General features: G+C 43.2%; 1 protein-coding gene across 2 annotated transcripts in view; it reads left to right on the top strand.

Moving 5' to 3' along the window:
- Window positions 1-25,922, top strand: part of SLC16A12 (solute carrier family 16 member 12) — a 511,884-nt gene that overhangs the window by 464,392 nt on the left and 21,570 nt on the right. For both annotated transcript variants that reach the window (XM_069239860.1, XM_069239861.1), the window contains exon 8: window positions 8,835-9,094. In XM_069239860.1, coding sequence (XP_069095961.1) covers window positions 8,835-9,094 — 260 coding nt within the window. The remainder of the gene's footprint in view (window positions 1-8,834; window positions 9,095-25,922) is intronic.

Raw genomic sequence — 25,922 nt, 5'->3', positions numbered from 1 at the left:
AGGTAATATACGTTCCCCAATTCAGACAGGTGCACCCCATCAGACCTGAACAATGCTTCATCTTTGTCCGTAATGTCTTCGTAACATAAAACTTTGATACCTTGTGCCTGTCAAAATTCCCTCATAGCTCTACTGAGCTTCCTCTGAGCCCGTTCTATGGCTCCATGCTTGATCGCCCCTCTCCATGTTCTACGAGGCACAAACTCAGTCCACACCAACCATGTGCCATGCAATTTCTGCTTAAGCAGCACCAGATCCCACTGCATATGTTGCAGAAGTGTGAGGCCCGACAGTTTGACCAAGTCATTCTCTCCCAGGTGAAGCAAGAGCAACTCAGGACAATCCCAGGTCGGCAAAACAGAGGTTATAAATGGAAGAAGATTGCCCCATCTAATGCCACTCTTTCCCCACCAAAAAACTTCATGTTGTTTACTAGGCAGTCCCAGTGCGCGTCCAAAAACTTGTTTTTCCGCAAACTTTGCCACCCAGTGGATGAAGGAATGGGCGACCAGCTATGTAAACATTTTTTCCCTTCTTGGACCAGACACGCAAACCTGAAAAGAAAAAAGACTGTAATATCTCCAATGTACCAACTGCCCCCCAACTCCCCAACAACTGCTTGCCAGTGCCCACATGCAGCTTCTCAAGTACTCGCCCTTAAGGCCTCACATAACGCTCACAGCACCTAGATTTCCACCTCCCAATCCTACGAATCTGTGCCCAGTCCCAACCCTGATGAGCCGCGGCTGTAGCCGCCCCTATTCTAAAAGAATGTGTACCAAAACCCAAAGGCTGACCACCCATCCTCCTCAGTGCCATTCGCAATACCTGCAACAACTGAAAAGCTGTAAGCTTAGCCCCGGTCCTATGGGTAAAAACCCCGCTCCCCCCAACAGGTGCCCTAAACACTTGGAAATTCATCCACTCCAAAACCGGACATGCAGTAGCATCCCCGCCTTTCTCCAGCCATACCCATTTTCCATTTCCTAGCTGATCAGTTTTGGAGCGCCTGAGCCAGATACCCAAACGTTCCCCTTGACTAACAACCTCTTCACGCCTCAAACCAACAGCCTTACCTATACCAAGAAGTTCTGACACCCTGAAAGCCCCAAAAAACATCCACACCATGCATAACTGAAACAGAGCCAATTCATAGAAATCCCCCAGCACACAGGCAAGACATGCAACAACTCGTGCAGCAGTTCAAAGGTAATCAGTTCCCTAACTGACCTGACTGACTCCCCTTTCATTGGACCCCAACCTTTCAACGTCTTCCTCAACATGTCATCCTTAGCTGGATCACAACTAAAAAAACAGCTTCTCGTAAAAAGAAAACCCTTGCTAACTTGCCCCCTATTGTGGCAGGCGATAAACCCTTGTGTATTAAAAACAGAACAAAATGCAACGCTCACAACTCCAGCTCCCTGTCATTCTACATCCAGAAATTTCCAGAAAAACTGTCATAACTTTGAAACTCCAACCATGCCAGTCGGTAGCTTTGCCATGTGGATTCAGCTAATAACATCTCCACCAGCCTAGTGATCATCACGCCCCCCCATTCCCAAATGTCTGCCGGGACCGCTGTCTTGGTTTGTTCTGCTCCAGGGTGCGAAAACGTTGCAACTGTGAACCAGACAGGGAATCTGCAATCTCATTATACACCCCAGGGATGTGCGCAGCTTTGAATATAACATTCAAGGATAGACATCTAAGCATAAACTGCCTTAAAAGGCGCAGCACCCTGAGATCTTATGCCCTTTGCCTGTTAACTAAGTCAACAACCGTCATGTTATCAACATGGAAAAACACAGCCCTATTTGCCAGCTCCTCGCCCCACACTGCCAGAGCCACGAGCAAAGGAAAAAATTCCAGGAATGCAGTGCTCCTACCCTGCTTAAGCCATTGCTTCGGCCATGTCTCCGCACACCACCTGCCATCCACAAAAAGTCGAAAGCCATTAGCGCCTGCTGCATCAGAAAATATCTGCACTTGCCAAATCATGTCTTTCTCCCCAAACTGCATTGAAACCCCGTTGAAACTCGTCAAAAATGTCTCCCAGACCCGTATGTCCTCCCTCAGTCGCAAAGATACTCATACCCTATGATGTGGCAGGGTAACACCTGACATGGTGAGGCCCATCCTCCTACATAATGTCCTACCCCCTCTCACAACTCTGCAAGCGAAATTGAGATAGCCTAACATCTTTTGCATTGTACGCAAGTCAATCTTGTGTAGGGACCGTATGCGTCCCAGAAATTCCAGAATCTCGTCCACTTGTTGACAGGTAGCCGTGCTATTAAGGCTCCCGCATCCAGTTCAATGCCTAGAAAAGTCAATACACACTGCGGCCCCTCTGTTTTTTTCTGGGGCCAAAGGTATTCCCATCTGATGAGACAGGTTTTGAAAAACAGCTAAAGCCCGTCCACAAGCCCCAGATCCTGTCATACCGACAAACAAGAAATCATCCAGATAGTGAGTCACCGTCCGGTGCCCACTTACCTTCACAAAAACCCACTGTACAAAGGTGCCGAAGGCTTCAAACAGCACACAAGAGCTGGCACAGCCCATTGGCAGGACTCTGTCGACAAATATAGCCCCATCCAATTGCATCCCCAGTAGCTCAAAATCGTCTGGGTGGATAGGCAACAGCCTGAACGTAGATTGAATGTCACTCTTTGCCAATTCCGACATTTGGCCACACCCGCGTATTAGCTTGATGGCATCATCCACAGAGGTATACACTATTTTAGTATCCTCTGGTGCAATGTAATCATTGACCGAAGCACCTTCCGCCCAGGACAAATGATGCATCAGGCAGAACTCGCCAAGCACCTTCTTAGGTGCCACACCCAGCGGAGATATCATTAACTCCTGCATGGGCCAGTCGTAAAATGGTCCCGCTATTCTGCCTAAGGACACTTCCTTGCATATTTTGTCCCTCACTATTTGTGGCATTTCCTTTGCAGACCGCAAATTGTCCGCCCATCTCCTGATCGTCTGGCCCTGGTAATTAACCCTGAAACCCCCCTTGACACCCCATTCCAATTTACAAGCTGTGTCCTTATCGGAATACATTTGTAACGAGGGCAAAAGAGCTCCCAACCTAATTGGTGTAGGAACCCTTTGACTGAGGAGCGCCTTGCATGCCTCTTCCCTTGGACGCCCTCCAAAGTTCGAATGGGGTTGAGAGTGAAAAACATTGTGTGACTGGGTGACGACCCCTGCACTTGGAGCAGTCATGCTTGAATTTACATGGCTGTCTGGAACAGAAACCCTTATTAAAGTTCCAACAGGCCCCTGTTGTGGGTAAGGGGTCTGCTGGCCAACACCCGCCCTTCACTGGGCGGTGCGAGCCTGAAAAGGCTTGTTCACCACTGGTAACCCGCTCGCAGTGTGCGTGGAGGCTGAAGTCTGCGACAACGCCATCCACTGCATCCATAATTCAGGGTCTACGTCCCCCCACGGCTTGTCAGTATTAATACTCCCTCTGGCCCTAAACTCCTCGTCGTAGCTCAGCCACGCGAAACCCTTGAAATGCATCTGCGCTTTCCTGATAATATCCAAATACTTGATCAACGCTATGGCCCTCTCTGGGAACTTCTCACAATAGATACTTGCGAAAATCAGAAAAGCCGAAGTCCAATTGTCCATTGTTATTGGAACCCGTGGATGGAGAGCCAGTTCCCATTCTTCCTCCTTGGAACCCTCCTTGGCCTGTATGTACCTATGTAGGAGCTTGAAAACATCGACATATTCATTTTTCCATATCCGTGCTTTTGTCTTCTCTGCCATATGGGAGCCTAAAGACATTGCCAAACCCATATATGGAAGCCGTTTCTTCTGCCCCCCTGCTTCCTTGTCATCTGCACCTTTCCCTTCCCCAGTAGCACCCCCCCCCCCAGACTCTGCCACCAATGCTGTATCCGCATCCTGCGACTTGGAATTATCAGTGACCTTACTCACACCAACCGGAGTTGTATCATTCTCATTACCCGCATGGCGTGAACCATCTCTGCGAAGACCCCATTCCTGCGTCGTAGAGAAGGCTGCCAATGACCCCTACATTGCTTCCGACCAGTGTCCTGAGGCCGTGTTGCACCCCGCTGGCATCCACTTCCTTCTGCCAGTCTCCACCACTGGCATTGACTCTCCGCGCCCATCATGGCCGTGTGCGCCAATCATGCTCATCGCACCACCAGACCCTCCGGCCCCACCAGCCTCCTGCTCTCTCCCCCTCTACCTGGGGCACCCACCCCCAACTACCTCTCCCTGCAGGCCAGCCTTTAGGCATCGGTTCAGACTCCCCCCCCACCGGTTGCTTCACTTGTCTGCCCCTAGTCCAAACCACGTCCCTGTCCCCACACAACTGTGCCCATCTCTCCTCTGTCTCAGCCACAACGCTCCTATGCTCCCTTATTCTGGCTTCCAGGTCCCACGTGTCCAACATTATCTGACTTGTCCTGCCTGAATCAGGGCTCTCCTGTACTGGGCCAGAAACCAGTTCATCCTGGCCTGCCAGTCCACACACATCCGAAACAGGCGCTGTGGTCTTCCAGTCTGTATCCTGAACTACACTCATTGCTGCTTCCCAGCCCCTTTACCAGCACTCTTGGCCTTCCTCTTAGCAGGAGGCCCCCCCAACCTTATGCATGCCCTGGCCACCTTTTTGGCAAAGAGATATCCAGCGGCCCTGTACCACCACTGGACCCAGCCTTTTCATGAACTGGCCCTTCAATCACTACTAGGTGCCCCATATTTTTTGCAGGCCCAGCCCTGCCTGTCCCTGTCTGTATCATGCGGGCCTGTCCCTCTACCTGCTGCTGGGCCTCCCCCTGTCCTCACTGCCTTCCTTTGCTGCAATATGCCCTTGGGGGGTGGACGCGCTGCACGTCCTCCCCCCCCACCTGTTTTTTCTTCTTGGGCCGTTCAGAAGAACTACTCGCGTCGGGCGCGCCGTGCCTGCCTAGACCTGGTCGTGAACACCCGGCCTGAGTAGATTGGTCCGGCCGGCTTTTCCCAAAACCATTCCCGGTTGCCATGACGCAGAGGCGTTACAGGAAAAATACACGACTTGCCTGAAAAAATTATTATCCCCCGGGGACCGACCAATTTTCTTTACGCGCAATGAGCAGCACGGAAAAAAGGCCGGTCCATCCCCTACAGTCCCTAATAAACCCCCACCCATGTCCCACCCCCACTTACCTGTCCACCAATCCTGCCGCTGCAGGTTACTTCCTCTTCTGAATGTTCCCACGGAGAGACAAGACCGAGTCTCTCTCTCTCTGCGGGACTCCCCATTGGTGTCACTGCAGGAAAAAGCAAAGTTTTGGTAACAAAATGTCACCATCCTATAGTTTCATGATGGATCGAAAAATGTTATCTTTGCAGCTGCCCTGACATCAGAGTCCCCCTTTATTAAGCATTGCATTATGAACTCTGTTGCTAGACTTCATTTATTTTAGCTTTACGAAAGAGAATACAGCAGTGTCACCTTAAGTAGACCTTGAGCTATGACTCTGGTAAGCTTCCTGATGACCACCCCATCTCAAAGGGAATTTCAGATATTGTATCTCTTTAAATATAATCAAATTCAGACGACTGGCGATTATTTGACTCCTGTACATCTGCTTTTCCAACATTGCATGTCCCAAAAACGTTTTTTAATCCATATGCAAATTCGAGAAGTCAGATTTACTTGTTACACTATCTTGAACTCGAACCACAAAATAGTTTTCTGAATCTGTAATTGACTTCACTTTGAGTGATTTAAGTTCATTCGGATTCACTTCACCAAAGACAAATTAGCACATTGCCTGTAATATCAGTCTATTGTGAGGCACCTGTAGAAAGAACACATTCATCTTATGCCCAACTAAACAAATGCATTAAGCATAGAAAGCTGACACATCAAAGTCTTATTAACTTGCTAACCATACATTATACTCTATGGCCTTGAGCGTCATGAGCAGGCCTTGGATAGTCATCTGCCTTCGTAAGTCAACGTAACACACAACAATACAAGAGATAAAATATTTGAGAATGCCACGTAATTCCATTTGTGATATCCTGTATGATACTATAAGCAGTGCATTTGGCAGCATTTAAAAGTACAGTGCAACTATAACTTCTACAGTTTGTGAATTTGAGGTTAAGTGTGTAACATTTTCCTTTACCTTATACTCAAAATCCCAAACGTTCTGAAATTCACATTTACGTATTTTTTATATTTATTTGTATTTGAGTTATAAAGTGTAGATCTAATCTTAACAAATTGGGAACAATGTACAACAGACAGAGAGGAAAATATATATATACATATAAAACACTGGTCAAAGAGTTACTTTTAGCACTGTCACATCATTAGTTGGGGTGGATAGGAGTCGACCACAGGTAATAAAGTCACAAACTTTTTTTGGTCCTGGCAAAAGTTTCAGTAAGTTAAATCAGCGATCAGCCCCTCATAACTATGGTATGGAGCAGACTTACTGCATGTAAAGCATTTAGAAGTATGAAAATAGTTAAAAAGTCAAAAACTTAAAACAATACAAATTAAATTTCAAATTTGAAAAGTAGGGTGAAATTAATAAACAAATTGGCACAAAAATTAAAACAAACCTATAAGGGGAATCGGAGATATGAATTTTTAAGTATTTAAGAGAGGAAGTAGCAAGAAAAAGTAAATGAACAGTCAGTAATCACTGTTCACTGGTGACCTTGACCTAGGCACCATTTCAAGCCTAGCATAATGGAGCATGGGTTAGATACTCCAATCTAGCTCATGCCATTCAAAGGTTTTACTCAGAACTTTGTCTTTGAAATGGAAGCCCAAATCCTCCAGTTGGGCAAGTTTACAGTGAGGTTGCAGGCTGTATCGGAGGACATACCCTCAAAGTTGGATATCCATTGGACAAGATCCCGCTGAAGCAGTTGGGTTTGGCAGAAAAAGTTCAGTTTTGTCACCAAGAGAAGCTCTCTCATCAGCTGGATACTTTTCCTGCTTTCTACAGGTCAGGATTTCTGTGCTTAGACTTAAGGGCTGATTTATATCTTGGTAATATGCATACTCCGTTGCAACAGTGACAGAGTATAAATACCACCTAGATAAAGGTCAAACCAACTGATTTTGATACTGGTGGACCTGAAGTTTGGCTGTGACAGGGGCTACCCCATCACTGCCAGAGCCAAACTTCTCCAGTGGCTCAGCTTTAGAATGGCAGGACATACATCCATTTTTTTACTGCCCATCACCTGCAGGCAAACCCTGGCAGTGAGGAACAGTACAGAAGAAATTATGCCCTGCTGACCATGGGAGATGACTCCTATGGCAAGGGGGTAATTTCCTTTTATATTGTCAAAAAGAAAATCAGTTCACTTCAGGGCTCCTTCATGTTGACGAAGCCTTGCACCAAACAGCGCAGAGCATTGACAGGGATGGTCCTGATGGTAGTTCCTGCTAAAGCATTATAAATGATTGCCAGTTTGGCAGTCATTTATAAATTCGGTGGGTGGCTCCCTTCACCAGGAGGATACAGTAATATAGTCCATCCTCCTGGCAGAACAAATGGGCCTTCAAAGGCATATAAATTGGGTCCTTAGTGTCTTTTGTGGGCAGGACAAGGCTGCACAGTATATCCGACAACGAGTTCCACAAGGCTTCACGAAGTTCCAAGTGGAGCCAACGTGATGTTCTTGCCCAGCTACCGTGTCCTTGGGCAGATTGACTTGTGAGGTCAGAAAACCCAAAATTTAACTGACCATGCAAAATGAGGGACTTTCTCACAACAACATATAGGCTTTCAACAACAATTGATGAGAGGGAGAATAGGGAAAATAATAATATAGGAGTAAATGAGTTATAAGCCTGCACAGAATAGTTGTCACTTAAAGTATGTGTATGAACAAATGGCAAGAAATCCCACAAAATAAGCCCAAACTATTCTGATACAGTATCATTTCTTTATGAGCATGCCTTTTAAAAAGTTCTTGAAAACAATGAAAGTGGGGTATTTCCCAATGTGTAGGATTTGGGTGTCCCTGAAAAGGATCTGGATAGCTAGTATTTTTAAGTGAAGGCTGTTGAGCAAGAGATTGTTTGTACTGAGTAATCTAGAATTTCATGTACTACTCGTTTTTTGTGTGAGGTATTTAGTGGAGTTAAGGTGAAGAGAGTTGTTCATAATTTATGCTGTTAAGTATGCATTGGGCCTCAATAGACAGCCATTTAGAGACAAGAGTGCTCGGTTGTTATGGTCAGGTTTTTGTTTTGTTTTAGGAAGTGGACAGATGCATGGAGGACTGCTTTCAATCAGGTGAGGCTGTTTTTAGGGAGACCAGTTAGAACTGAAGTGTGCACCTGTAGCCCATACAGGATATTACTAACAGCTGAATTGTGAGGGGCATCCTGCCATAAATAGAGAACTGCACAGGGATAGTAAGATTTATTTGAGCATAAATGCTCTGGAAAGCATGACCAAATCACTTTTGTCAAAATAGTAATGCCAGCCGACCTCTATATCATTGTTGCCAGTCAGCATGTTCCTTTGTTTTTGCTGAAATAAGGCCCCAAAGTCGAAGAGGGTTGGTTGGTCTATAAACAAAATAACAAAGGTCCCTTCCTTTCTTGCTCACGAAAAGGGTATATAAGCAAATGCCCTCGTTTCACATTTTGTTTTGATGACCATATGTAATTATCTCAGAATGGAAAATGAATTATAATGCCATCACTTTTCAAATGTCTCCTCTTTCTGTATCACACAGGTATGTAAGTTACATTTGTCTATGGTATCTAGAAATGTCACAATTAACCACAATGTCTACCCTATGTCCATTCACAGGTTCCTAAAGAAGTATCGACTTACTTGCTATCTCATTGCTGTGGGGCTCGATGGCATGTCTTGCCTCTTTCTTCCAATTCTACGAAGCTTCGCACTGCTTGTTCCTTTCTCAGTGACTTTTGGCTACTTTGATGGAGCCTATGTAGCACTGATTCCTGTGGTGACTGCTGACGCCGTAGGAACAACCTACTTGTCATCCGCTCTAGGTGTGATCTTCTTTCTTCATGCCATACCATATTTGGTGAGCCCACCAATAGCAGGTTAGTTTGCTTCATATTTTGACATGTCTGTATGTTATATATTTTCATTCTTCGAAAAATGTGATCAGTGGCTTTCAAAAAATCAGGGCTTACAAACCGTCAGAATGGGGTTCTATCAAAATATCAAGATTGTTTTTATATATCAACTGTCTCCTTAGTATTTCCTATCAACATATCAGCAAGGTAAGTAGGTATGGAGTTAAGAATACTACCTCTATAATACCTTTCTTACAATTTCTGTGATAACATTTTTGTGTGGGAAATATTCTGAAGTTTAAATATATGTAGTATAATATTGTCAACCTCAATAAATTGACATACAATTCTCAAAATGTGTCTTGTACATCCTGGTTGAAGCTCTTCTAAATAGTCTACAGAGGCTTGTCCTCTCTTTAGTGGCGCATTGGATGGTGTGGGAGCATATGGGCCCATCAGCATCAATAAGAGCCAGTCAGGTACTGTCCATGATATCAGCTGGTAGAAAATTACGGAACGCTAATAATAATATCTATTATGTTCATATTTTTGTCAATTCTGGAATCGATGTGGTTAACACAATAAAAAATTAAAGGACGTTGTACAAATTTTCATCTATTGTAGCTTTGTTTTAGAAAGAAAAATGTTTTCTTGAACAATGACTACAGAAGTTTAAAAGATTGCCTGCCAAAGCTCTTTTTCCCAGGATGAAATGTTGACTAGAAGTTTCAATTACCTTGTTGTAAGACCAGGGGCCGATTCACAAAAGTAAACTTAGACGTTTGGTCTAAACCTCGAGTGCGGACCTAAAGATAATACTTGTAATTGCCCTTTGTGAATTCCTGAAGTCATCAACTTAAACCTTTGGTCTAAGTTTAGATCATACGTCTATATTTACCTTTGTCAATCGGGCAACGTGTATGTAATCTCTGAATCTATGTACAGTGATTCCTGCCTCTGTTTTATATCGAGGCTCTATGGATCTAGAGTGGTGTGGCTTCCATACCCCACCACTGTTTCTCCAGAATACCCTGTGTGTGACAAATTAAGTCCATTAGTCTTGTAGATAAAATGCAGGTCCTTTTATTAGAACATCTTATCCACAATCAAGCAGGTATAACAGCTCCAAGCAGGTACAACAGCTCCCTTCACTCTGATCTTCCCACTCACCTTCAACATTCCACATTCCACTCTTATGTCATGGATGACCTCAGCCCAAGGCAAGGCTAGTGAGCATTCCAATAAGGCTGATCTCATCCAATACTTAATACCACACATCTTCCCTCTTAACATTGAACAAACACAATAAAACAAACAAAGGAAACTAAAAAGAAAGAAAAACTATTACTTCCCCTTAAATTTGACTACTCTGTTAAGATTCCACATTCTACCATCTCTAATTTTAACAGCATTTCTAAACAATTTGATAACCTCAAACGGTCCCAAAAATTTACTTCCACCTTTATACAAAGTTGGCTTTCTTACCATAACTTGATCTCCAGCCTTTACATGAACAAGATGTGCACCTTTCTTATCATCAAAGTACTCCTTCCTTTTCCGCACACAAATTTCTCCAAGTCATTCTCTCCACCAACAACGGTCCTACACCCTGCAACATTCTTACTCCAGCACAGCCATGCAGGAGAGAGAGAGGTATTGGCTTTCCGACCTCTGAAAAGATCAAATGGGACCTTGCCCGTAGTGGAATGAGGAGTGACTCTATACGCATGAAGAAATATTTTCAGACCTTCTTTCCAGTCTCTATTGGATGCAACCTCCAATTGAATACACCCCTTCACACATCTGTTGAACCTCTCTACTGTACCATTCCCTTCTGGATGATATGGAGAACACTTTCTATGCTTGATCCCATTTTTTTGAAGAAATTCTTCCATTTCTTTTGATACAAACTGCGGTCCATTGTCCGTCACTATAGCTTCAGGAATACCTTCACAACCAAAAACATCTTTGAAGAAGTCAATAATTCTTCTGGACTCAGTGGACCCATATATACCAATTTCAGCCCACATTGAGAATTGATCAATCAATACTATAAGATAATTGGAACCACCTCTTCCACCAATAGGTCCTACAATGTCCACCGCTACTACTTCCCAAGGTTTTCGTGGCATGTCCCTCACACACATAGGAGGCACCCTTGTCTTGTAAATTTTATCACTGCAACAACAGTCTGTGCACTCTCTCACAAACCTTTCTACCATTAAGTCCATTCCTGGCCACCAATAGTCTAAACGAATCCTTGCCTTCGTTCTGCTCATACCTTGGTGTCCCTCATGTCCTAACTCAATAATTCTGTCCCTCAAAACTGTAGGAACAACTAATCTTAATCCCCGTAACAGGACACCATCCTCCATTGACAATTCATCATTCCCTCTACAGAAACTCACAAGATCCTTGTCTTGTTTAACCTCATTCCTCCAACCACCTCTGTTCTGTTCACACACTCGTTGCAAGATCCTATCCTCAGCTACAACTCTTACCCACTCATCTTGTTTTATCACACTCCCAGTGACCACGCACACAGAAACGTTTCGCTGCAACTCCTTCTCAGGTAACTCTTCTACCTCCGAACTCAGTCTGGAAAGGCAATCCGCAACTTTATTAAATGAACTAGGGACATAGTGCACCGTATAATTATAATCCTGAAGGCTGACCACCCATCTACTGATTCTTCCAGAGATCAAGTCTAGACCTTTCTTCATAAACACCTCCACCAGAGGTTTATGATCAGTGAGTATTTCAAACTCCTTACCCCACACAAAATTCCTCAACTTATTAATCGCCCAAAACACACATAATGCCTCCTTTTCTATAGTGGAGTAATTGACCTCTGCTCCTCTTAATGTCCTGGAACAAAATACTATGGGTTTAGGAATTCCATCATCCATATTCTGTAACAACACTGCCCCCAATCCAGTTTCACAAGCATCAGTCATGATCACACATTTTCTGTTAGGATCAAACGACTTCAATGACCCAATTGAAGAAAATTCCTCTTTGATCCTATCAAACTCTCTCTGACATTCCTCGTCCCACACAAACTCAGCATTTTTCTTAACAATTTTCTGCATGCAGAGTGTCTTAGATGCCAAATTAGGTAGAAATTTAGCATGAAACTCTAACATTCCAAAAAATGACAACAATTCTTCCTTTTTTCTGGTGCACGTAGGTTCAAGATGTTCTTTACTAATTCTGCCTTGGGACATAGTCCATCCGCCGAAATCTTATGCCCAAGATATTCTACTTCTGTTTTCCCAAACGAGCACTTCTTCGGCTTGAGGGTCAGACCATGGTCTCTGAGTATACTTAGAACTCTTTTAACTCTGGAATTATGTTCATCTTCATTCCTCACATGTATCAAGATGTCGTCCTGATAACACTTCACACCAGGTTCCGAATCAAACAGATTTTACATGAGGCGTTGGAACACAGCAGCCTTTGATACTAGGCCAAATGGCATTCTTATGAACCTGAACGTTCCAAACAGAGTGATGAAAGTGATATAATCGCGTGAATCTGGGTGTAATTTGATTTGATGATACACAGAAGTTAAATCAATTTTACTAAAATATCTTGAACCCGAAAGCATTGTTACCATCTCTGTGATGTTTGGTAAGGGAAATTGATCACTGACTACACACTTGTTGAGGTTCCTCAAATCTATGCATAGTCTCAAATCTCCTGAGGGCTTTCTTGCTACTACAATTGGTGAAATCCATTCAGCTGATTTGACCGGTTCAATGATACCTTCATCACAGAGTCTCTTAATTTCTTTTTCCACATCATTGTTTAAGGAAATGGGAATAGGGCGCACCTTGGATGCCACTGGGTTAGCGCCTTTTTTCAATTTTATTTGATGAGAATATTTCTTGAGACAACCCAACTTCCCACTAAAAACTTCTTTGAATTCTTCAACCAATCCCAGCAAAAGCATTTTCCTCTGTGTTTCTAACTCATATATGTGATGCAAGGAATTAACATAGTCCTCCTTAAGCATGACTGGTGACGTAGAATTTGGATCTAGTATGACTTTCAACTCTCTCTGATGAGGCCAGCTTAAAACACTATCTCCTTTCACAGGAACATAAACCTTTCCCACAGTGGTGTTCGTCTGAAAGGTAATTTCAGTTTCAAAATAACCTCTGAGATCAATGGTCTGACCACCATAGCCACCTGGAACAATATCTGGATCCTTTAACTCCACTTTATGTCTAAGCTGTTCATCAAAGATTTTGTCCGATATCAATGTCAACCAAGCCCCAGAGTCAAATAACATTTCATTTGACACTCCAAAAATGGTCACAAAGTCCTTAGGATGTTTTCTCCTCTCAGTTCCCATGGAGACCCACAGAATGCAGTCTTCAACCATTTTCACTGAAGCTTGATTCTTAGATAATCTGCAACATTTAGCAAAATGCCCTTTTTTGCTGCAAAACCTGCACATTGAGTTCACTGCTGGGCACTTTTTGTAGGATGCATATTGTCCTGTGTTCCCACAACAGAAACATCTAGCATCTTTGTACCGTGCTACTGTAGCGAGATCTCCTTTGCCCTCCTCATTTTCAAAGCTGTAATCCTTGGTAACAGTTGGTTCTGTGTGGTAATTTTACTCACATCAACTTTTTCTACTTTCTTTTCTTCTTCTAGCTCATGAACACATGCCATGGTATGCTCCACACCTTTTGCTAGAACAATCACCTCTTGTAGTGTTGGATCATCTTTGCTCCACAACTCTTGTCTGATCTTATCACTTGTACACTTCAACATGAATTGATCCCGAATCCTCTCCTCAATCGTGCTCCCAAACTTACATGTTGATGCAAGTTTTCTGAGTGCAGTAACATACTCTTCAATACTTTCTCCAGGTCTCTGCTCTCTCATGCCAAAATGAAAACGTTCCAAAATAGTACTTATCTTGGGGAGAAAATGCAGATCAAGTTTCTTTAAACATATTTCAAATTCATTAAGATCTGTTACTTCTTCACCAGGATCTGGCAGATTTGCAAATATCTCTTGACCCCCACAACCTAGAAAATGCATGAGAAGTGCTGTTTTCCTCTCACTGGATAAATTGGTTCCACACACTCTTGAGTAATGCAAAAATGATTTTTTCCACTTGGACCATTTTATTGGAGGTTCACCAGGTGAAGTTAGAAAAAAAGGAGGTGGTTGAATATTTTGCATAGTCGAGATTTTACTGTTGTACTGAAGTAAGATTTAATTTATAAGTCCGAGTTTTATTTTCCTAGTTTATTTCCAATTACCTTAATATTTCAGTAAAGGAGTATTTGTAGTATAGTTAAATCTTCTTTTTCACGTATAGCATAGTCTTTATATTGTCGAAATTAAATTAAGCTATCATGAAATAAAATTAGTTTTGTAAATCAACATTTCCACAGTTCGTTTTCAACTACATTAAAGTTTTCACTAAAAGTATGTTGAAGGTCAATGAACTCCTCTTTTACAATTTTACACCTTTCCACATTCCTTATTAGTTTTCTTTATCATGTACGATGTATACGATCTTCGCTCCTTATAATTAAATGTTAATATTATTGATGCTGTTCATGCTGTGCAAGTGAATGCGCGCGCCGATGAGCGCATATGTAACTTTGTTTTGTTTTTAAACAAACACACGCGCTAGAGTCGCAGAGCGTGCTTGGGTTTAATGGAAAGTAAAGAGCTGTCTGCGCGTAGGATGAGTCTTGACAGGAGCCACGAACAAAGAGTTCAAAAGTACACAAGGGCACGCGCGCTCGTTTTTAATAGCGCGCGTGTAGCCTGTTTTCACGAGCTCGTGCGAGGCGCGCGAAGGAGCCGTTGAGAAGGAGCCAAAACGAAATTCTAATTGAATAATACACAAGAAAATGTACCTTAAATCCAGAAAGTTGACCATGGAAAATCAGATTATAGGCAATTGAGTTCAATGGATGTAGAAAATCCGACCATCACAAGTTGAGAGGGAATGACAGCAAGGCTTGTGGTAACTGTCGAAAAAATCTCTTGAGATAGCCTTCGTGTTGAGATGCTCTACAGACCCTCGTCGCCACTGTGACAAATTAAGTCCATTAGTCTTGTAAATAAAATGCAGGTCCTTTTATTAGAACATCCCATCCACCATCAAGCAGGTACAACAGCTCCAAGCAGGTACAACAGCTCCAAGCAGGTACAACAACTCCCTTCTCTCTGATCTTCCCACTCACCTTCAACATTCCACATTCCACTCTTATGTCATGGATGACCTCAGCCTAAGGCAAGGCTAGTGAGCATTCCAATCAGGCTGATCTCATCCAATACATAGTACCACACTGTGGACTCCACAGCTCTAATTGCAGACAACCATGTCAATATAAACAAGCAGTGTCTCCCCTTGGCAATGTATTTTTGCCATGTTATACACCGATGTGGCTGCTGTTAAGCATGGGCAAAAGTTAGTGGCGTGAAGTGTCATAGAGTAGAGTGGGGAAGTTGTGTCGTAGAGTCAATTTGTTGGAGTACAGTGTTGTAGAGTGCAGTAGGGAGGGTAGAGTGTTGTAGAGTTGAGTAGAAGGAGTAGAGTTCAGTGGTTCAGAGGCAGAGAGTCGTAGAGTGCAGTGTCGTAGAGTGGAGTGGTGAAGAGTGGAGTGGGGTGAAATAGAGTAGGGTGGGTTGGAGTGGATTGAGGTAGTGGGCTAGATTGGGGTGGGGTGGATTAGTTTAAGGTACAGTGGGGTGGATTCAGTGGACTGGGATGGATTGGAGTGGGTGGATTGAAATGGGGTGAGGTGGATTGGAGTGGGAAGGATTAAATTAGATTAGGTGGGCTTAATTGTACTTATTGGACTGGGGTAGGGTAGACTAGATTGGGGTGGGTTGGATTTGATTGGAGTGGGGTGGTTTGGAGTGGGGTGAATTGGAGTGAAGTGGATTAGACTGAAGTAGATTGGGATGCATTGGTTTTATTGGAGTGGATTGGATTGAAGTGAAGTAGGTTGGACTGGAGTGGAATGGATTGAATTTATTGGATTTCAGTGGTGTGGACTGGACTAGGGTGGTGTGGATTGGACTGAAGTGGGGTAAATTGGACTTGAGTGGGATGGATTGGATTTGGAATGTGGTGGACTGAACTGCGGTGGGGAGCGTTTGATTGGGGTAGAGTGGGTTGGATTGGAGTAGACGGGAGTGGAGTGAGGTAGATTGGTGTGAGGTGGATTGGAGTAGGTGGACTAAATGGGGTGGTTTGGATGGGGTGGATTGTATTAGAGTGGGGTAGATTAAAAATGAGGTAGGGTGAATTGAGATGGGGTGGACTGGAGTGAGTTAGATTGGATTGGAGTGGGGTGTGTTGGTTTGGATTTGATTGCAGCGGGTTTGATTGGGGTGGAATGGATAGGGTTTGATTGGATTGGAGTGGGGTAGATTGGAGTTGGGTGGGGTGATTTGGATTGCGTGGGGTGGATTAGATAGAGTGGATTGGATTAGGGAGGGGTGGAGTGAAATGTAGTGGAGTGGAATGGGTGGATTGGACTGGGGTGGATTGAAGTGGGGTGGATTGGAGAAGGGTGGACTGGACTGGAGTGGGGTGGGGTGGACTGGATTTGAGTGTGGTGGATTGTGGTGGATTGGACAGGAGTGTAGTGGGGAGGATTGGAGTGGAGTGGCTTGTATTGGCGTGGTGTGCCTTGGACTGGAGTAATCTGATTTAAGGTAGTTTGGCATAGTATGGATTGAACTGGAGTGAGGTGGATTATGGTGGACTAGATTGGACTGGAGTGAGTTGGATTAAGGTAGTTTGGTGTGGTGTAGATTGGATTGGAGTGGGTTGGCTTACGGTGGACTGGAGTGCGATGGATATAGGTGATTTGGATTTGAGTGGGTTGGAGTGGGCTGGGGGACTGGAGTGGAGTGGGTGGATTGGGTTGTGGTGGATTGGATTGAAGAGGGGAGGATTGGATTGGAATGGTGTGGAATGGATTTGAGTGCATTGGATTAGTCTGGATTGGGGTGGGGTGGGTTGCCATGAGATGGATTGGGCTGGAGTGGGGTGGGTTTGAAGCAGCGTGGGGTGGTTTGGACTGACGTGGGGTACACTGGAGTAGGGTGGATCGGAATTGAGGTGGATTGTGGTGGATTGTATTGGAGTGGGGTGGATCGGGGTGGAGTGGGGAGAGTGTATTGGCTTGGTGTGAGCTGCATTGATTGAAGTGGGGTAAATTGGATTGGGCTGCATTGAGGTGTATTAGATTGGTGTGGGGTAGATTGGAGTGGAGTGAGGTGAATTGTGGTGGATTGGAGTTGGGTGAATTGGGTTGTAGTGGTGTGAATTGGATTGGGGTGAGTTGGATTGGAGTGGGACAGATTGAAGTGGGGCGGATTGGAGTGGGGCAGATTGTTTTGGACTGGAGTGGGACAGATTGAAGTGGGGCAAATTGTTTTGTATTGGAGTAGGCAGATTGGAGTGGGAGGTATTGTTTTGTATTGGAGTGGGGTAGTTTGGAGTGGGGTAGACTGTAGTGGGGCAGATTCTTTTGGATTGGAGTGGGGCAGAGTGAAGTGGGGTGGATTGTTTTGGACTGAAGTGGAGCAGATTGAAGTGTGGAAGATTGTTTTGATTTGAGTGGGGCAGATTGTCTTGGCGTGGGGTGGGCCAGATTGGAGTGGGGCAGATGGTTTTGGATTGGAATGCAGCAGATTGGAGTGGGACAGGTTGTTTTAGGGTTGGAGTTGGGCATATTATTTTTGGATTGGAGTGGGGCAGATTGTTTTGGATTGGCGTGGGCAGATTGGAGTGGGGCAGATTATTTTAGATTAGTGTTGGGCAGATTGTTTTAGATTGGTGTGGTGCAGATTTTTTATTGGAATGGGACAGATTGTTTTGTATTGGAGTGGGTCAGATTGTTTTGGATTGGAGTGGGGCGGATTGATTTGAATTGAAGTGGGACAGATTGGAGTGGGGCAGATTGGATTGGGGTAAATCATTTTAGATTGGGGTGGGGCAGATTTATTGAGTAGAGTGGGGCAGATTGTTTTGGACTGGAATTGGGATGATTGGAGTGTGGCACATTGTTTTGGATTAGAATGGGGCAAATTGATTTGGATTTGTGTGGGCAAATTTTTTGGGATTGAAGTGGGGCAGATTGTTTTGTATTGAAATGGAGCAGAAGTGTTTTGGGTCGGAGTAGGGCAGATTGTGAAGCAGATTGTTTTGTATTGAAATGGAGCAGAAGTGTTTTGGGTCAGAGTAGGGCAGATTGTGAGGCAGATTGTTTTGGATTGGAGTGGGGCAGATTGTTTTGGGTTGGAGTAGGACAGATTAAGGTGGGGAAGATTGTTTTGGAATGGAGTGGGGCCGATTAGAGTGAGGCTGACTGGAGTGGGGCAGAAAGATTTGGAATGAGTGGGGCAGATCATTTTGGATTGGAGTGGAGCAGATTGTTTTGGATTGGAGTGGGGCACATTAGGGTGGGGTAAATTGTTTTAGATTGAAGTGGTGCAGATTGTTTTAGAATAGAGGGAGGCAGATTGTTTAGATTGGATATGGGCAGGTTGTTTAGCACTGGAGTGGGGAAGATTGTTTTGGATAGGAGTGGTGCAGATTGTTTTGTGGGAGTGGGGCAGATTGATTTGGATTGGAGTGGAGCAGACTGAAGGGGGCAAACTGTTTTGGATTGAAGTGAGGCAGATTGGAGTGGGACAGATAGTTTTGGATTGGAGTTGGGCATATTATTTCTGATTGGAGTGGGGAAGATTGTGTTAGATTGGCATGGGGCAGATTGGAGTGTGTCAGATTGTTTTAGATTGCTATTGGGCAGATTGGTTTAGATCAAAGTGGAGCTGATTGTTTTTATTGGAGTGGGGTAGATTGTGTTGGATTGTAGTGGGGCAGATGTTTTTGGATTGAAGTGGAGTGGATTGTTTTGGATTGGAGTTGAACAGATTGGAGTTGGGCAGATTGGAGTGGAGTAGATTATTTTAGACTGGGATGGGGAAAATTGTTTTAGAGTAGAGTGGGGCAGATTGTTTTGGACTGAAATGGGACAGATTGGAGTGCAGCACATTGTTTTGGATCAAAATGGGACAGATTGATTCAGACTGGCGTGGGGCAGACTGGAGGGGACAGATTATTTTTGATTGGAATAGGACACATTGTTTTGGATTGGAGTGGTGGAGATTGTTTTAATTGGAGTGGGGCAAATTGTTTTGAGATTGGAGTGGGGCAGATTTTGTTTGGGCTCGGAGTGGGGCAGATCGTTTTGTCATGGAATGGGACATATTTCTTTTGGATTTGAGTTGGCAGATTTTTTTGATTGGAGTGCATTATATTTTTTTAGATTGGAGTGGTGTAAATTGTTTTGGAGTGGGGTGTACTGTTTTGGAGTCAGGGAGAGTGTTTTGGATTGGAGTGGAGCAGATTGTTTTGGATTTGAGTGCAACAGATTGCAGTGGGATAGATTGTTTTGGATTGGAGTGGAGTGAATTGTCTTGGACTGGATTGGAGTGTAGTGGGGCGGATTTGATTTGTGTGAGGTGGATTGAATTAGAGTGGGGCAGAGTGGAGTGGGGTGGTTTGGAGTAGGTCAGATTGGAATGTGGCAGATTGGAGTGAGGCAGATTGTTTTGGATTTGAATAGGTCAGATTTGAGTGCAGCAGATTGGATTTGGGTAGATTGTTTGTATTGGAGTGGGGCAGATTGTTTTGGGTTTGAGTGGTACAGATTGTTTTTGATGGAGTGGGGGCAACCTCCTGGAGGGGGGAAACTGTTTTGGATTGGAGTAGGGCAGATTGTTTTGGATTTTAGTGGAGAGGTTGCTTTTGATTCGATTTGGGCATATTCTTTTTTGACTGGAGTGGGGCAGATTGTAGTTGATTGGTGTGGGGTAGGTTGGAGTGGAGGAAATTGTTTTGGATTGGAGTTGGGCAAATTGGAATAGGACAGATTTTTTGGGATTGGTGAAGATTGTCTTTATAGGAGTTGGGCAAATTTATTTGGATTGGAGTGGGGCAGATTGTTTGGCATGGAATGGGGCAGATTTTGTTTTTGGATTGGAGTGGGGCAGAATTTTTTGATTGGAGTGCGTTAGATCTTTTTAGATTGGAGTTGTGTCAATTGTTTTGAAATGGGGTGTATTGGTTAGGAGTTGGGCGCATTTTTTTGAATTGGGACAGATTGTTTTGGATTGGGACAGATTGCTTTAGATTGAAGTCAGGGACATTGTTTTGGATTGGAGTGGAGCAGATTGTATTAGATTTTAGTGGGACAGATTGTAGTGCGGTAGATTGTTTTGGATTTGAGTGGAGTGAATTGTGGTGCAGTGGATTGGAGTAGAGATGGGCGGATTGGATTTGGGTGAGGTGGATTGGATTAGAGTGGGGCAGACAGTAGAGGGGCTGGTTGGAGTGGGGCAGATTGGAGTAGGGCAAATTGGAGTGAAGCAGATTGTATTGGATTTGAGTGGGTTAGATTGGAGTGGAGCAGATTGGAGTGGGGCAGATTGTTTTTGTTGGAGTTGGACAGATTGTTTTAGATTGGAGTGGGGGCAGCCTGGAGGGGGCAAACTGTTTTGGATTGGACTGGGGCAGATTGTTTTGGATTGGAGTGGGGAGGTTGCTTTTGATTGGATTTGGCATATTCGTTTTTGACTGGAGTGGGGAAAGATTGTAGTTGAGCAGATTGTTTTGCTTTGGAGTGGTGCAGATTGTTTTTATTGGAGTGTGGCAGATTGGTTTGGATGGAGTGGGGTAGGATATTTTAGATTGGTGTGGGGCAGATTGTTTTAGAGTAGAGTGGGGCAGATTGTTTTGGTTTGGAGTGGGACAGATTGTAGTGGGGCAGATTGCTTTAGATTGGAGTGGGGTGAATTGTGGTGGACTGAATTGGAGTGTAGTGGATTGGGGTGGAGTGGGGCGGATTGGATTTGGGTGAGGTGGATTGGATTAGAGGAGGGCAAATTGGAGTTGGTCATATTGGAGTGGGGCAGATTGGACTGAGGCAGATTGTTTTGGATTCGAGTAGGTCAGATTGGAGTGGAGCAGAATGGATTTGGTCAGATTGTTTAGGACTGGGGTCGGGCAAATTGGAGTGGGGCAGATTGTTTTGTATCAGAGTTGGGCAGACTGGAGTGGGACAGATTGTTTTGGATTAAGTGGGACGGATTGTTTTTGGTTGGGGTGGTTCACATTGTTTTGGATTGCGTGTGGCAGATTGAAGTGGGTCAGATTGTTTGACATTAGAGTGTTGCAGGCTGTTTTGGATTGGAGTGGGGCGGATTGTTTTGGATTGGAGTTAGGCAGTTTGGAGTGGGTAGGTTATTTTAGATTGAAGTGGTGCTGATTGATTTAAATTGTTTTGTATTGGAGTGGAGCAGATTGTTTTAGATTGGAATGGTGTGTCTTACTTAAGTGAGGAAGAGTGTTTTGGATTGGGATGGGGCAGACTGGATAGGGGCAGATTATTTTGGAATGAAGTTAAGCAGATTGTTTTGGATTGGAGTTGGACATATTATTTCAGATTGTTTTTAGTGGAGAGGAATAGGATATTTTGCATTGGAGTGGGGCAGATTGTTTTGGATTTGACTGGGGCAAATTGTTTTGGATTGACGTGGGGCAGATTGAAATGGGGTTGTTTTGTTTTTTAGATTGGAGTTCTGCCGATTGTTTTAGATTAGATTGGCCCAGATTGTTCTGGATTGGAGTGGGGCAGATTGGAGTGGGGCAGATTGTTTTTGATTGGAATGGGACAGCTTGGTTTAGATTGGAGTGGTGAAGATTGTTTTCATTAGAGTGGGGGCACATTGTTTTGGATTGGAGTGGGGCACATTGGAGCCGGGCAGATTGTTTAGGATTGGAGTGGGGCATATTGAAGTAGGGTAGATTGTTTTGGATTGGAGTGGGGCAGATTTTTTATAGATTAGAATGGGGCAGATTTTTCTATATTGAAGCAGAGCTGTTTGTTTTAGATTAGAGTGGGGCACATTATTTCAGATTGGTGTTGGGCATATTGGAGTGGGGCAGATTGTTTTTGATTGGAGTGTGACAGATTGGAGTGGGGTTGGTTGGGAAGATTGGAGTGTGGTGGATTGGATCGGTTTAGAATGAGTGTTTTGGAATGTAGTGGGGGAATTGGATTGGTCTGGTTGGATTTGATTAGTCTGGGACGGACGGTGTGGGTGATATGGGGTGGATTGGTGTGGATTGGAGTGGGGCAGATTGGAGTGGGATGGATTGGGTTGTACTGCTCAATTATGTGTAAAAGCATAATTTCAGAAATTACACATAAGAGAGAAACAATGTTGCTTTTCAATATTTAGAATAACATAATCATAATCCTTTGAGAACAGTGCCCAGAAGCAAAAGAAAAACATGAGGGTAAAGTGAGAAAAGAAGATTCGGCAAAATAAAACAAATGAGCTAACTATAGAAAAAAAGACTTTGGAATTTTGTTTGTCCTGCTGGGCAAATTTTTGCCAGTCACACACCTTGTGTTTGCAGGGTTCTAGAAGTTACAAAGAAGTACCTCAATCACATCAGGCGTAGTGGATGGGCACTGATTAAATTGAATCAATCAGTGTTTGGTACCTGCTCCACAGACTGGAACGGAAATGATGTCAGGCCTTCAGTTACCAATAAGAGGCTGTAAAGACAAGTGTCACGCAAGCCAACAAATGGTAAGCCATGAGTAAGCTCTAAACCCGCTGTAAGATTACAATAATTTCAAAGAGACTGCACATGCTCTGTCTAGCCAAGACCTAAAAATGGCTTGATTCAAACAGAGGTACAATTTTACCCATCTGATATTTATTCTTGGGTCCTTGTTGTATGCAGATTCTTTCAGTTCTCAAAAGCCAAAATAGTATGTTGTAAGAAAATCCATGTCACTGTTTTCATTACTCAAAATAGTGAATTGAGTTTCAGTGTTTATAGAAATGGAAAAATCATGAACACATGGAGTTGAAGTACTTTAAGTGGCATATGCTGCTAGGCACCCTGAATCACTTTCTGATATGCTGAGGAAATACATTGAAAAAACTATGCCCCTTTTTAATTTAAAAAAAAATGCTGCACTGTTTAAACTTTCCATAAGGTAGGGTAGAGACCCTTTCAGCAGAAAAACATTCTCTTTTTACCAATGCCCTCAAAGTTTGTCCCATCTCTCTTTTACCATTGTAAGGAAAGACCCTTGAAAACTAGACTTAACCAACTACATTATTTTGCTGAGGCACATAAAATGTTACATCAACTTCAAGCCGGATTCAAACCAGGTACACACCTTGGGACACATAAGTGCTTGGCAGTATCTCAAGTTGGCAAATCAGGGTAATGGAAAGGCTTTGGTCCTTCCTTTTGGACCTCTCTGCAACACTATTGACCCGTCCTTACTACTGAGAAGAATTAAAAATGTTGACCTTGAAGATATGGTTTGGAATTTGATCAGTTCCTAATGTACTTGTTCTTCCACCATGAAATTTAGCATAAAGAGCCTTCTTACATTTAACATGACTAACATTACTCTAGGTAAGTAACATTAAGGGCTTAGGATACATTATAAATATTGTGAGTTGGGTGTTTTTGTGAGATTTTGAGGGAAGACTTACGTCTTAAAGTAGATTAAGCCCTCAGGCACTCATGGTGGCAGGTTTCATCACTAGACTCACTCTTCACTCCTGAAAAATGTGGTTAAGTATGAGCAGGTGCACCTCACGAGTGAAGGAGCTACTTTAGAGAGGGTTGTGATAGGGAGCTATGATTCTTCATATGTGAGGGTCCTATTAAGGTGAATAGTAATCTTTAAACACAGTGTACTACACCCTGATAGTAAGGGAGAAATGGGATAAAATGCAAAAAACAGAGAGTTACAAATAACGTGTGGTAGTCCCTAAGGTTAGTGTGGGCACCCAAAAGTAAGGTAACACACCAGGGGGGTGTGGTAATTTGACCGTAAGTGATGGTCAACGTTTTCAGCTTTATAACAAAGCCACATATGAGGTCAAGGGCTCTCTTCAGCACCTTGGCTCCAGACTAGAAATCTCACTGGACATATGGTTTGGGATACTGGTGGGTGGGCGTGTATGTCTAGTAGAAGTGTGAAATGACATGTCACAAGAGAAGACATATTAAAATGAATGAGTTAATAATAAACAAGGTAGATTTTTGTACATTGTATGATAGTTAATACAACAAATCTTGTCCAAGATGTGTCCTAAAGATAAAAGAATAGACACTACATAAAATAAAACACCCTTCAACTTTAAGTATTTTAGTATGGAAGGAAAGGTCCATCAGTTTCCGGTTCTGTTGTCACTAAGTAAGTGAAACACGAAATGTGCTGTTAAACAAAGAACCAATTACCAACACCTGCATTCATAAGCACATCTAGAAAGGAAGTGAGTGGAAGTATATTGCAAACATAGTAGGTAAAAAGGATCCACTTAAATGACGTAGTGTCAGTATGTTGCAGTGTGACGATGCTTGGGTATGTTAACCCACATTTGTATTGCTTCAAAGTAGATTGGTAGTAGAGTAAGAGTAAACAAATTAATAATTGCAAGAAAATTGTGAAAGGCGTGCATGGTGAGGCCCATTGTAAATGGCTGGGTTATAGTAAGAAAAAAGAACACTCACCTACTTCCAGGTGTGGTCATGGCTTTGCATACCCTGTCACCCACTGGCAGTGACTGGACTAAAAAAAAGTGGGAATTGAATTTCAGGGAATTCACAAATCGCAAAAGTAGAATGGTTAGAGATGTCACTGGACTATCATGATCAGTGGAAGCTACTGTAGAACAACTAGACCACATGTGATTGATTCAATGAAGAACAAGTCTGTCTCTGTTTTGCAACTAAAGAAAAGATTCCATAAGCCACTTGGACTGCATGTCATTTTTTAATGTGAAGGAAGACAGTTCTCCAATTAAAAAGAGGGACTGAGCTTGAGAAAGGTAACAGAAAAATGAAATCTAATAAAAATATGTGATCCCTGTAAGAATGTGCTTGAAAGTTGGAATTGTTAAAACCTTCACTCTTGTGATAAACAAGAAGATGGGTTGGAGGACAGTTTACTATAATCAAAGTTATTGCGTAGGAATTGGCATCAAAGGGATTGCGTGAGCATTAAAACCCCTTCTGTAAATTAGTTAAATGAGTTAACTCCGGTATGTCTTATGATGTATTCTGCTGTCTTGGATGATTAAAATCTCATGAGGTGTATAATTTGTATGAAAGTAATCAGTGGGAATGATATTAGCAGGAAAAGGAACTCATTGTATAAAGGAGAGATAATGTCAAAATCCAATCGTTCTCGATTAGATGTATGGTAGTTAGGACATTAATGATATGGCTGTCCCACATTGATTGGCAGGAAATGTCATCAGTCAAGCTGCTCAAATACATCTGTAAAGTGACAACTCTTTTCTTTTTCTCAGAATAGCGCCTGGGTACCCTCACTTTGCAGGATGTTGGGTTTTCTAAAATGCTCCAAATTAATTGATCTTCCATGTGCCCCACTTACTGCTAAAGAGGTGTTCGTTTAAAATACGATTGTTTACATCTAATATTAGCTTACCAATCTAAAACTTGACTTTGTGGATGGCATTCGCAAGTATCACAATCCACATGGGCATGAGATGAAGTAAATTACATTATAGCTGTTATAATTATTGTGATGTTGTAATATCCAAGGTGCCTTAAAGCTTAAGTTCAACTTACTGTTGTGTCTCATCAAGGAAAACAGACAACAGTAACCACTTGGGCAGCAGCTTGTGATGTGTGTAACACCCCATAAATTCAATTGTTCAGGGTTGACTACTGTGCATATGTCTTTTAAGTTTTGTCTACCCCTATAATACAAATATTGGT

This window comes from Pleurodeles waltl, chromosome 6, assembly GCF_031143425.1.
Source record: "Pleurodeles waltl isolate 20211129_DDA chromosome 6, aPleWal1.hap1.20221129, whole genome shotgun sequence".
Lineage (NCBI taxonomy): Eukaryota > Metazoa > Chordata > Amphibia > Caudata > Salamandridae > Pleurodeles > Pleurodeles waltl.
Note: the sequence above shows the minus strand (reverse complement) of the source record. Positions and strands in the feature narration are given on the sequence as shown.